The sequence below is a fragment of the Micropterus dolomieu genome, linkage group LG13, assembly GCF_021292245.1.
Source record: "Micropterus dolomieu isolate WLL.071019.BEF.003 ecotype Adirondacks linkage group LG13, ASM2129224v1, whole genome shotgun sequence".
Lineage (NCBI taxonomy): Eukaryota > Metazoa > Chordata > Actinopteri > Centrarchiformes > Centrarchidae > Micropterus > Micropterus dolomieu.
Genome location: NC_060162.1, coordinates 9,634,442 through 9,648,683, shown reverse-complemented (window position 1 = coordinate 9,648,683; position 14,242 = coordinate 9,634,442). Strand labels below are relative to the sequence as shown.

General features: G+C 40.5%; 1 protein-coding gene and 1 pseudogene across 1 annotated transcript; both read left to right on the top strand.

Moving 5' to 3' along the window:
- The first annotated feature begins 563 nt into the window (after positions 1-563).
- LOC123982203 lies at positions 564-6,278 on the top strand (annotated as a pseudogene).
- Positions 6,279-9,430: 3,152 nt separating this feature from the next.
- On the top strand, positions 9,431-12,773 carry zgc:122979 (uncharacterized protein LOC641576 homolog). The gene is made up of 4 exons (XM_046067081.1): positions 9,431-9,566; positions 10,178-10,436; positions 10,686-11,239; positions 12,169-12,773. The coding sequence occupies exons 1-4, from the start codon at positions 9,459-9,461 to the stop codon at positions 12,400-12,402; spliced, it is 1,155 nt and encodes a 384-aa protein (XP_045923037.1). The 5' UTR covers positions 9,431-9,458; the 3' UTR covers positions 12,403-12,773.
- The last annotated feature ends 1,469 nt before the right edge of the window (positions 12,774-14,242 follow it).

Sequence of the window (14,242 nt, the reverse complement as noted above, 5' to 3'; positions counted from 1 at the left end):
AGAGTTCATCCTAAGGGGGGCATTTCTGAACAAAATGCACAAAATGGTAATCCATCCAATAGACCCATGTCAGGGGATTGTCAAAGATTAGGATACATCTCTTTGAATCAAAATGTTGCTGGAGAAGAGAAAACTTTGACCTGCTCGTGGTGCTAAATGAAAAGTCAGAGTAAGTCACAACCTCTGCATCTCTGTCCTTGACAACAGTATTATGTCTATTGTGGTCAAATATACAGTATAGTAATAGCTAAAAATAGTAATATTATGAAGCTGATATAATCAGTTACAGTATATCAGTAGTTTACTGAAAACCTGATATTTGATATCTTCAGCAATTGTGGTGAATTCTACAGCAAAGAGCTGTTGGGCTTTTGACCTGGGACATGCATCTCTGCGGAGATTGGGTGAAATGTAGGTGATGATCCGTCTAATCTTCCAAGTCACAAAAGTGTACACATGTAGTAAATTTGAATGAATTTAATTAATATTGAATATTATATAATTTCTCACTTTGACTTTTCAGCCATTTTGTAATGTGATCAAAAAGAACTCATTATCGAGCTATGACAGGGCAGGCTGCAGGAATCCAACTGCTGGACTGGATTTTCCGAGGGGTGTCTCAGGTCAAGTTTGTCAACAAGTCTCTCAGTGGGCTTCTCATCACGGTTGGCCTCTTCCTGCAGAACTTGGAGTGGGCTCTGAATGGTCTGCTGGATTTAAAAAGAAAAGAATAGAATGGAACAGTAACTTTCTGGGACAAAACAGGTCAGATGATGTCTCCGTATCCTTATTTGACTGCATTGTAAAAAAAAAAAATTTCCTCCTACCATGAAGCCAGAAAGTAATTTCTGTCTCTTCCACTTATATTCCCTGGGGCTACACTTCCTTTAGTTTTCACACTGTGCTGTTCTTATAGTGTGTTTGTCATTTAATTGAGTTTTGCACTCATGTTGGCTGCATCTGTCACATTCACCTCAGGGAAGCCGTATCAGTGGGTTTATATGGCTACAATAGAACCCTGGTCGGCATACTGATGACTGTTTTCTCTGCCAGTGGAATCTGGTACTGGTTGCTGTTATTGCCAAATGTGTTCATGTCCATGTTGCGTTAAGTGTTTTATTAAAATTAATCTAATTAATTTGCTTGCATACACGTGGCATCTGCATACTATATGCTGGAAAGAGACAAAGGCAACTGCATGCAGCTAATGTTAGGAACCACATTCAAACTCACCCAGGGAGAGTTGTTTCTCTATATCCCAAGAACTGACCCATCACTAAGCCCTGCCCACCTTAGTTACTGTCAGTCTGTCCATTCCCATGCAGCACATGTGCAGTTTACAGCAATTTACAGCAAAATGGCAGATGATTTACCACTTTAAATTCTTACTTTTATTTTTGAATCAGTGGTTCCTTGATTTTAGACATTAGACAAAAGCAGCTTTGCCACAGCAATCGTCCATTTTGACAGATTTGATCAACTCTAGGTAGCTAGACGTTAACTCCATACACTGGTTGAAAACACAGACTCCAGCTGACATTTCAAAGCAAGAATCCTGTATAGGCCTAAGGGTCTTAACTTTCTACTATCTTAACTTTGATGATCCCTGACTTTTCGTCTGGCACCAAAATGAGGCTGACATTTGGGGTTTTGAGTGAAATGTCAATATGATAAACGTATGTAAGGCTTGGACTTGAAAGTAACACTGAGTGGGAGGGTATGTATCAGGGTTCTATGCTCCCATGCAGGGACCTGTCCCCAGCTCAATATCCTCTTTATATGATACATTGAGGAGTGCTGTCAAAGGATTTTTTGCATATGCAATGTTTTTCCCCAGGTCAAAAGTTCAGTGTATTTCCTGGTTTAATATGTTGAAATCACCCACCTACAGTTTATACAGCTTACTGATGTTTTACTTGAAACCAACGTCCTCAAATTTGCAGGCAAGTTAGTTTTCTTGACTGTAGATACTGATATCTCCACAGTGGCTGAACAGATTATTACTATTCAAACTACACTTGAAACATCCATCTCCCCTTAAGTTCTTTTGCAATTTGAAGTGCGTAGTTAGCCCTTCATAATGTCAGCGTGTTATGGTTTGCCTTAAACACAGGTTTGCCAGTATCAGTAATCCATTTCCTACCTCTGTTCACAGCCCGGTGGTCTCCAGTGCTTTGTCCTCAGTTGCCAGCAATTGGGACCTCCCAGTATTCACCCTTTTAATATTTTGGTGTGTCCACATGCTGCAGCTACATGAGCCAATCACCCCTACTAAATGTTGTTGTTAATTACTAATTGTTTAAAAGGTGAGTAAAAGGAGGCTTTCCGTTTGCAGCTATTCTTGTCGCTGCCAGTTGGTATTGGCCAGGTGTGCAACTGTCACAGTCCTTGGACAGGCGGTCTCATCCTTCTGGCCCTGCTTTTTTCCTGCCCAGCTATCTGTTTCCATGCCACGTTAGGCTCTGCTCTTAGCATGCTGTCTGATGAAAAAACTAGTGAATTTGCATTGATATGCATCATGTCTGATGAGGCTACAGTAGGATCTTTGGTTCTTCGAAGGGCACCATGGCATTATGGTGAATGAACCATCGCATGCCTTCTCATATAATGCTCTATAGGCTTTGTTTGTTGATACACTTTTTAAATCTGTTTGATATTTAATAATGAATTTCATGGGGAATATTGAGGTTTTCTCTGATTTGTGGTGCAGATCCTGCATTGACGTTGGTGGGGTCTTCTATATCAAAACTTGGCAAACCCATCTTCTGGCTCTAATATGTAGTAAGATCAACAAATAGAATGATCACTACCCTTCTTCGGGTGGCTACACAGAGAATGTTTCATTAAAAATGTAAAATATGTTTCTTTCCAGCACTTTTCTGCGCACACATGACTGCAAGGATCTGCACTGATGAAGACATTTTCTCTTATGACTTCCTTTTTCAGTTTGCATTTCCAGCCTACACATGGCCTTTTCCGCCTGTCCACTCTCATCTTCCTCCTCTAAGATCCCAGCCATCTGCAGACTGCCTCTGTTTGTGGTCTCCTACCCCGAGGAAAATTGGCACTACCAGTGACAATTAACAGCCTCAGAGAAAGCTCAGCAAAACAGCAGCCAAGAAGAGGCCCCATTGAAGGAGAACATAGAGCCAAACGTCCAATTGGCAGTGGAGAGTGGCTGCAGTGAATATGTACGATTATGTATGATTAGAGAAAATGCTCTTTTTGTCCTGACATTTACCTCCTATGAGTGAAAATTTTTTGAAATGTAGGAACAGTATAGTGATATACAATTTTGGTATTTCCTCTGTTGCACAACAATATTTGTAAATGTAAAATGGCTGGCATTGCAGTGAGAAATATTTGCAATACAGTGATTCTACACAGCAGAGGGCAGCACTTTCCAAGAAAAGATAGAACCACTGTTGGAAATCTAAAAAGGCTGAGCAGATTTGAATGTAGGAATACAATATGTAAACCAACTTTGTTAGCAATAATATACATGATATTAAGGGGAGTCTTGTGTTATTTACATTTGTTACAAAGCAAACTGTCTTTCCTCTAGTCTCAGCAGCACAATTTTAGTGGTTGTTGTGAGTTGATTTGAAATACAGCAGAGCATTTCATCAGTGCACACAGTGATCTCTAGGGGAGATTTCATAAAGTGCTCCCCCCAGCAAAAACACCCTCTTCTCTGCCAGGCAAAATGTATCACTGCCTTCTGTGCTCCAATCTGTCCTATTGTTTTCTCTTATTGTTTCTCTCTACCTGTGTTTTGGCTTCTTGCTGTGCATCTCCCTCAGTTTGTTTAATCCATTTTCTTCATCCCCTTCCTCCAAAGCTCTCTCTCCTCTGCCGTTATCTTATTCTTCTGTCCACATCTCTTCTTTTGAGGACAACCTTTCTCCTTTTTCATCAAGCAAGAAGATCTGATCTGTGTGAAAAGGAGCTCCCAAGATGGGAGCTGATAAAATGAACACAGCTCTGTCTGGGTCTGTGTCTACATTTATATTTACATTTATGAGTAAGTATCTGTAATGTGTTAGTATTGCCATCTGCCTGTCTGTGTATCTGGAACACCAAGGCACATGGCTTTAGTCTAGCCAGTGCTACACATAGGAGACAGTCACACTCCCAGACATGTGTGGGAGTTCGGTACATCGGGGGTGAAGGTGCAAGACAAGTGAAGGGGAGAATTAAAAATGAGAACATTTCATTTTATTCTCTGGTAATAAAATATGACTTGTTTTTTTTTTCTTAAATGTCTAATGTGCATCTTCATCGCCCTCCATTCGAACCCAAAACCTACTCAAATCAATCAGTTTCTACTTAATATTCTAAAAGCATTACAGAGGGAAATTTTTCTCATGCTGCCACTAGTATTTTCTCTTATCCACTGTAGCCAGTAGGGAAAGTGACCTTAATCAGTGGATTTTTCTGTGGCCTTTTTACACAACGTTGATTCATCCTGCGACCTGAAGAACAGCAGAAGTGTCGGCAGTGGGACGACGTGAGATGAGGTTGGTGCCGCTTCCTTTGTGTCAGTGCTGTGTTCTCACAGCAGAGTGATTCACCTCCCAGAGTCCCCTACAGGCAGCACCTACTGCTCCCGCAAAACACACCAACCAGCTAAACCCGTGAAGGATGAAAACTCACCACACAGTCACGTACACCTGCATACACACAGAGAAAAAAGTATGCACTTGGGGCCTCTGTACTGACTGTCTGCTCCAGCGTCTGTCAATTAAGAATAGCAAGTCTCAAATTACAATGTAGGGCAAAGTATTTTATAAATGTTTTTAAAAATGGTTCTGCATCAACTGAGGGAAGATACCAAGGGCATCAAAGGACACAAGAACAGGAGAAGTAGGTCAATTGTAGGTCTATATAAATCATGGTATGAGAAAGTCCAAAGATGATGGAAATGAGTGTAATCACCTACCATTCCGGACACTTAAGTTATGTCCACTGCATTTAATTCTGGCAACCTGTGGGGAGTTCACAACCATGGCAATAAAATCCTACATATGTTGAGTGTCACGGCGTGAATTTTTTTTCTGTAAGAGTAAGGTTAAGGTTAGGCTGTGAGTGTTGCATCACTTGTTCGTTGTATTAGATAGCAATAGTGGAGAGGTTCAAAATGTGGACACTGCAGTTCATTGTACCCCTAAGCCACAGGGGTGCAGTGCTTGGAGCTAAATGCTAACGCTAACATGGCAACATACTGATGTTTGGCCCTAATCCTAACCCTACATCCAGGTCATTGTTTTTGCAAACGTTTAGTCATAAACCAAAGTACTGTATTGGACAAATTAGAATGTCGTTCTGGTTATGGCGCTAGAGAAAAAGTCATCCTGTGGGGGACAAGAATGTCTGTACCAAACCTTATTGTCCTCCATCCAATGAATGTCAATGGTGAATCGCATGCTGGTTCTACACAAAACGTTAGTAGGATTCATCCTCTGGGCACCACGCATGTCTGTACAAAATTTCATAGCAATCAGTCCAATAGTTGTTATTTAGATAGATAATAGGTAATAGATATTTCAGTCTGGAACAAAGTGGTTGACCAACAGACTGACATTGTCATCCCTAGAGCTATGCCACTAACAAGGCCAAAAATCAATGTATCATATTTTAAAAAATGGGGAGGGGTCTGCTTGGGGGAACTTACGCGTGACCTTATAATTCCTAAAATTATTGCTACAACCCTTGCACACTAGGTCTCGTTTACTTATCTCTATTTATTGTACTTCTGTCTGTATGTATGTATGCCATGTAGGTGAGTCTGCACGTAGTGATTTATACAACTCCCTACACAAGGTTGATCAAAGCTGCTATATAGATGTTCAGTACATCTACAATTAAGCATGTGAGAACACCAAACAACACCACAGGAACACTATGCTGTATGTAAGCTGTCCGCCTTCACGCCACCTAACAATAATAGTGTCAGAGCAGCTTGGTGCTTTAATTAGCATTATTATCACCGAGACTGACAGGCAACTTTGTATGTGTTTCTGTGAGAGCGACAGCGTGAATGTGTGAAAAACAGGCCAAACACACAGTCAGACTGTTCCCGTGGGCAGGAAGAATGAACACTATGTAAGAGCTTGTTCTGATGCACTCTATCCTGCTCAGTCTGTGAATACTATGTAAGAGCTGCTATCTGGTGCATGACGCTCTGGGCTCAACATGTTCATACCAAATTTGTCTGTCGTTTCCTGCAGGACGAAAGGAGAATCCGCAGGAAACTCCAGCCCCCATTGGATGCATGAAGCATCACAGCAGAGGAAGCACAGCCATGTATGTACGCTCCCTGTGACACTGATTTCCATATCCATGGCTGCACTGCCGGCTGCAGAGATGACTCCGTGTCGTAATCCTGTAGTACCATCTCTAAATAGAAATAGTGACTGTTTTTCCATGAGAGTAAAAGCGACATTCAAGTACATGACTTGCTGCATTTCATCATGTGGTGATGATTTTTAAGTCAACAAGATGATGTGGATCTGGGAGACATTTTTAGATGTATTATTTATCTTAATCATCACACAAGCCCTCAAGGACTTTCCTGTATTAGTTTTTTTTATCCTCACAAGAGATCTTGATGAATAGGGACTGTACATAAATTATTAGTTGAGGTGGGTTCAGAAAAGGGGAAGGGTTATGTATTGTTTTTTAGTTGAAGGGAGGGTTGTCTTAGTGTTTTGGGAGAGCAGGGGTTTTTCTTTCTATTTCATGTTTTTATTTAAAAACAAGATATAGATCAAACTATTTAAATCCGAAAAAGGCCTTTTGTGTGCACCATGGATCATAAAGGTGCATTTTGCCATAACTATAATTATTTTGTATGTCTGCCAGTAGAACAATAATGTCACTTTTTAGATACAATTGACAAAGACCTTTATAGTTAGTAGGGATTAACATTAAACACTATCTCTTTAAAGAGTGGGTCATTTTTTCCACATTCATCTTCACTTTATTCTGCTTCATAATAGAACTGCAGGAAAGTAAAATATATCATATAGAGTAATTTCCTAAGATATAATGCTTATTCAGCACTACCCAGCCCGATCTACTAATGGGAGAGGCAAATAAAATCTACATCAGAAATATAGAGTAGCTGGGATGCTCTGACAAAAGGAAGCACATTCCTATTTTTATGGCAATTGCTAATTCTTCCCCATATGTGAAATTTGGAGTATGTTAAATGTTTGTTCAATTAACCTATTTAACTTGAAAGTGCCTAAGTTATAAGGGAGTTGCGTTAAAAAAAAAAAGAAATATGTAAAATGTTAGGTTCAACGCCGTATACTATTTGTAAACTCCCTTAATATTATGGACTCAACATCAGACAAGGCAATTAGCATCCATCAGTCAGTGAATTTGATTTTGAGGTGATATCTTGAATTTTCACAGGAGGAAGATTTTCGAACACCTACCAAACACCTGCCAAGCAACGCAAGGCTTTTAACACGTTCACTTACATAACTTGAAGCTGCCCTTTTCTTCCACAGCTGTTTGCTGTAGGTTATTAAGTGATTCAATTGCATTTATTATCCATAGCGCTATACATAGTTTCTATGCAGAACTACGGGGGTGGATGCATTTAAATGACCACCTGCACAATCTAATGGATTTGGGAACCATTCATGTCAAGCCTCTTGACATTTTCTGTGAAACTCCATTAACAGAACAGTTTGTGTCCAAGTTAATTTCAGCTACAGCATATAAAACTGGACACATTTAGAGTGTTAGTTAAAGGAAATGTTGTTGTTGTAAATTGTTGCACTTTTTGTTTTTGATTATGTGAAATTATATATATATATATATATATATTTAGGGAAGTGGAATTAAAAACAACAATGAAATAAAACAACAGAACCAAAAAAGGCAATGTATGTTTATTTTATCAAGGTAGTATAATATATTGCTGTGCTATTCAGTGGCGGAAAGTAAGTAAATTTACTCAAACAGTAGTTAAGTACAGTACTATATAGATACTTCTACTACTACATCTCAGAGGAAAATATTGTACATTTTACAAAATTTATTTGACAGATAGTAACTACTTTCTTTTCAGATTAAGATTTTAGTTTTAAATTGTTAAAGATTAAACCAGTGGTTCCAAACCTTTTTGGCTTGTGGACCCTTACAGAAAAACAACAGCTGGAGCCTCTTTTCATATTTCATATATGAGTTGATTGCATGTCCACCACAGACAAAGTTCCCCTTTGGACCTTTCAGATGGTTTCATCATCATGCAAAAAAAGATCAGAGAAAAGTTCAAACTGTGAATATTAATTTGTGCAGCAAAACATTGTTTTGTTTTGTCATTCTTTCTTGCCCCATTATCCTACAGGTTTGGAACCACTGGACTAAAATACCAACTAAAGCAGTTAAAACTAACTCCACCTCAACCAGCTACAGTAAAATACCACTTACACAATGACGAATCATATTACCAATCTAATAATGTAATGTCTCATCACTTATGGGGGCCTTTTTCTGCAGAATGAGTACTTTAACTTTGGTACTTTAAGTAGATTTTGTTGATAACACTTCTGTGCTTTTATAGAAATAGGATTTTGAATGCTGGACTTTTATCTCTAATAGAGTACTTTCACATTGAAGGTACAGTCTCATTTTGTTTAAGTAAAGAGTCTGAATACATCTTCCAACACTGCTGCTATTGAATTGAATTTTATTAAAACTGTATAGGCGTTTATGTTATCCTGTTAACCCTATGTAAACACTAATTGATCATATAGCCTCACCTGAGAGTATGCTCCTTCACATGTCTGACTAAATTCGTAAGATGCATAAAATAGCTTTTCTGAAGTAGCCCAAAAAACCCCACTAAAATAAAAAGTAGTTCGATTCCCTGCATTCTCTCATCCACATCAAGGTTTTTTAATATTCAAAACACGTGGGCTCATGTTCAAATGTACAAAATGTGCATAAAAAGTTATTTGAGGACAGGGGCTCAATCAGGTGACTGTCTGGAGTTTGTCTGGGCAGCCAGCAGGGTCTTTTAACAGCATGTCTGGTTGTTCTGTTCCGTCTGTGAACACAAAAAGGACTCTCTGTACCGTGTCGTGACTGTCTGCTCGGCTCTGCCTTCAAGAACTCCGGAAACAAGCCTCGAGATGGAGAAGGAGGCTGCAACATCCGCGTGATCATCGCTGGTGCACCAATGGCTTTCCACCGAGCAAACTGAGAACACCGGTATCCCCTGCCGCGCGTGAGGAAATGGGAGGGTCTGGGGAAAGCTCGGTCACGCTGCGTGGGTGGGTGAGTGTATAGTAAAGGAGCTGCCGCGGTGGTATTTAACAGAGAGCCGAGGAGAGCTCAGACAGGACGAAGCGAAGCCCGACAAAGCCAAGCGATTTCAGCACCAGCGCGACCGGACAGCGACAAGTAGACCAAAAAACCCAAACTATCTAACAGCCATCATGGTTCTCATCTGGACTCAGTTCGGTATGAAGCACAAAAATGTCAATGTCAAGTGCAAAGTGCGGGTCATGCACAGGGGTGACAGCTCAGGATCATCATCATCAGCGGTAAGTACATTTTTGAGAGTTTTTGTTTTCAACTTTTTGTCATTTAGAAACATGTAAATCATTCATTAAATCATCATTTACCCAAATTATAGAAGGTAAGCACGCTGATAGAATACATAAGTTTCATACAAGGCATTTGTATAAGTAAGTTCGCTGTAAAACAGTAACCGTTGATGTACCGGCATCTTTCTGTGTTGGTACACTGTTGAATTAGATGTCTGTTGCTATGTAGCCTATTCATTCAAATGCTAGAGTCGTTGATTCGCGTTCAGCCAATTGCTACAGAGAATCTCGGTCGTTGGGGGTAAATTGTTTACCCCTCACGAATCCCCCACACACGATTTCCCCCCTTCTCTCACGTTGTGCTGTGCATCAGCTTATGCAATTCATGGATATGCAGTTGCACAGCGGCACAGAGATAATGGTGTTTTCCCAGAAAGTGTTTTTGCCAGGGGCTGATTTTCTGCATATTAATAAAGAGTTTGCAGCAGCATGTAACAATTTAAAGATGTCCATGCCTAATTGCCAAAAAGTAAATGCTTTGACCAGGTTTTGATCAATGGCATATGACATGGAAATGGTCTAATGCCTGATTGTTCTTGTTTCCACAGGAAAGCACCAAGTCTGAGCAGGACACGCCTTGCCTGTCCATCAAACCCACTGGCAAGGACTTCTATAAAATCCTGGGTGTCTCCCCTGAATCCAATGAAGACGAGATCAAGAAAGCCTACAGGAAGATGGCTCTCAAGTTCCATCCAGACAAGAACAGTGATGCTGATGCAGAGGACAAATTCAAAGAGATCGCAGAGGCCTACGAGATCCTGACAGACAGCAAAAAGAGAAGCATATATGACCAGTTTGGAGAAGAAGGTGAGAGGAAGTTTTGACACTGTTTCATATACATGGATAAATAGCTCAAATAGGAACTGCCATCTGGCTAATTACAGTAACATAGGCTGGTGTGTTAACTATTCATGTCATCATCAAGGCTAAACACTGAAGTGCAGAGGGAGGATCATGACTAAAACACTTCCACTCCTATTAAACCAGCTAAACATGTGCATCTATACTAGATTTTAATTAATTTAATTTAACTCTTTGTTTTCTTTGTGTTTTTAGGCCTCAAAAATGGAATGTCAATGGCGGGCCAAGGCAACGTTTTTCGCAATAATTTCCCCAGTGACCCCCACGCCACCTTCTCCTCCTTCTTCCATGGTTCTGACCACTTTGACATCTTCTTTGGCTCGGATGCTGACAGCGAAGATGACCTATTCAACCCCTTCAGGCGGTTCCCCTTCAGCCACGTGGGAGGATTCGCCGGCTATGAGGGCGGTCTGCGAAGAGGCCAGCGGCGGCTGCAGGGCAAAGAGGTGGTGCACGACCTGCTGGTGACCCTAGACGAGGTGATGCATGGCTGCACGAAGCATATGAAGATCGCCCGCAGCCGCCTCAACCCAGACGGTTGCAGCCTGCGATCTGAGGACAAGGTGCTAAATGTGGTGGTGAAGAAAGGCTGGAGAGCAGGGACCAGGATCACCTTCCCAAGGGAGGGAGATGAGACGCCCAACAGCACCCCTGCAGACATCACCTTCATTCTCAGGGACAAGGAGCACACCCACTACAAGAGAGATGGCTCCAACATCGTCTACACAGCCAAGATCACCCTCAAAGAGGTGAGTTTGGTGCATTTACATAAGGCTTAAAGGTCTATTAGAATTAAGAGTTTCACTCTCACAGAGTCTATAACTAGACATACTATGCAATTCTGCCAACTACTAACACCTACTCAGAGAAAGGCTAAATCCATCCACCACATCTTGTCCTTTATATAACCACTGAATGATGCATTCTCTGAAATACCAAAGAAAATGGACTACTGAAAGGCATCAATAAGACATAGGGCAGAAAATACAATCTGTGCCAAATGCAGGGAGGGTAAAATGTTAGGACAGAACACAATGTTCTGTTATGGGTATCTGAGCCCCCAGTTTACAATGGGCTGCAAACCCCCGCTAACAGAACAGCAGCAGCAGCAGCCTGCCAACGCCTCTGTTACCTCATCAGCTCCTGCAGAGTGAGAGAGGGCAGGAGCTAAATTTAGCCTCAGAACAGACTGCCCCCACGAATCGCACTTAACTCTCCCTATCAGCTACTATGTGTGCTACAGACTCCTCTGCCTCTACAAGGCAGGCAGGGAGACAGCTCTTTTGGCTCGCTCTGTCGCTGGCTCTCACTTCTACCAACCCACACACAGATAAGTAGGGTAGCAGTCACAGAGACTGGCATTTCAAAGTGCTCCTCCATCTTCCTATGGCTCCCTTCAGTCACTAAAGCACTTAACTCCCACACAGAGCCAGTGAATAGAGCAGCGATTATAACATCTGTAACACCGGTTTGTTGCATAACACAGAAAGAAGAAAGACAGACGCTCCATATTTATCTGTTATGCAACTTGACACTTTGAAAGATCAGGCATTTGATTGTTTCATTTTTTTTAAAGTGTACTTCACCCCAGTCAGGGCACTCAAAAAGCGTTATGAAACATGTCCCAAATATAACAGGTCTACAGAACTAACTGTGTCTTCTTTTTTTTCCCCACCAGGCTCTCTGTGGCTGCACAGTAAACGTCCCAACACTTGACAACCGGATGATGCCTCTACCATGCAGCGATGTTATTAAACCAGGTGCTGTCCGGCGGCTGAGGGGCGAAGGTCTGCCCCTGCCCAAGAGCCCATCCCAGCGAGGCGATTTGGTGGTGGAGTTCCAGGTGCTCTTCCCCGACAGGATCCCACCACAGTCCCGCGAGATCATCAAGCACAGCCTGGCCCAGTGCTAGCCTGCTTTATTTAAAGACCTGATTGACGCAGCTTCACCATGTGTGTGTTGTTATCAGTTCACAAAAACACGGCCTTGCCCAAGGTGCTAGTATCGCAACCAATCACAACCTCTTATGTGTTTGGAAATGGCAAGCAGCGCTTAAGTGAGGAGTGACTTTCTGCAGGTGTTAGGCATGATGCACAACAACTATGATGCTACATGGAGCAGTGAGTTCAAAACTGATGAATGGGGTCTTTGGTATCTGAGGGCGTCCATTGACTCAATAGCCTTTCTCTTGAATGAAAAGATAATATGTACTGTTATACTTGCAAACCTATGGCAGGATCTCAGTGTGCTAATAAAGTCTGTATAGACTTCCTTAAACCGGAATGGTAGAAATGTGAAGAAAAAAAAACAACAACTTTGTTATAGTTATATGGTGTTCATATGACTGATCTTTTGCATTGATTTATTACAATAGCAAAATGTACTTGTGTACAAAGATCTACTTTGTGTACAAAAATTTAAAACATTGTCTCTAAGAGAGATTCATCTGTCAAATGTTCTATTGAATTATTTGAAATGTTTATATATATATATATATATATATATAGATAGATAGATAGATAGATATATATTCTGCAACATTGATGTATTGTTACCTGATAGAGACATGTTTGAAAGCATGAAAAATAAAGAAAAACAAAAATGTACTTCTGTTCTGCACTGTTCTTTGTGATAAATAAGGTATTTGCAAGACAGCATACTTGTATAGGTGGACTACAAAAAAGGTCCTCAAACTGGAATGTAACTAAGTACAATGTCCCAAGTGCTGTACTGAAGTATAAATTCAAGGTACTTGAGTATTTCCATATGCAACTTTATACTTTGACTTTAGAGATAAATGGACACTACAAATACATGAAGATCTTATAGAATAATGTGCATTTCTGTAGATTAAATTACCTTATATAAAGAAGCTAAAATTAGCTCAACTTTAACCAACTACAGCAGTAAAATGCAACATATTCATTAATGCAGCAGGAATATTGATCCAACATCATCATATAGTGCATTATTCTGCACAATAAGTAGCCTACATTCACTTTTGATACTTTAAGTAGGCTAATAGTTCTTAGATACCTCTACTTAAGTAAAGGATCTGAATACTTCTTCCAGTGTATTAGACATTGTAGTTCATAAAATGACAATTCAGAGTGTAACTACACTGGTCCCATGAAATAAAGGCCATGCATCATACAGATGTCTTTTGAAGATTTATTTTATCTCTCGCTATCTCATTTGTCCACAAACACCGTGAAAACTATAACAAGTATAAGTATAAGTAGGCTACATACAAAAAGTTTCAAATATACATCTCTCAATCATTTTAGTTTCTCCAGCAAGTGTATGTTAATAGGCCCAAACACATTAGCACAACATACAAAACCTAATAAAATTACTGAAAAATTATAACATTTCCCATGTAAAGGCACAGAAACAAACATTTTACACAAAAGTAAAACAAATGAAAGACAACTACTGCGTGCCCCTCTGACCAAGTGCAGAATAAGGTATTTGGGGCTGTATTTAAATGTGTCTTTCCTCCTCATCCATGTTGGCTCTTACCCATGCCACAGACCCTGTATGAACTCAAATAATGATGAATTTGTGTCACAAACATACAATAAACATGTCCCTGAGATGGTACCACAGAGCACAAAAATCATGCAGAACTCAATGCAGTGATGAAGGAGTCTGACCACCTGCTGCCATCTCGCGGTAATTGGTTGGTATTACAACGCGAAACATCGTGCACATAATAGGACACACCTGTTGCTCTGTAATTTATGTGGCTG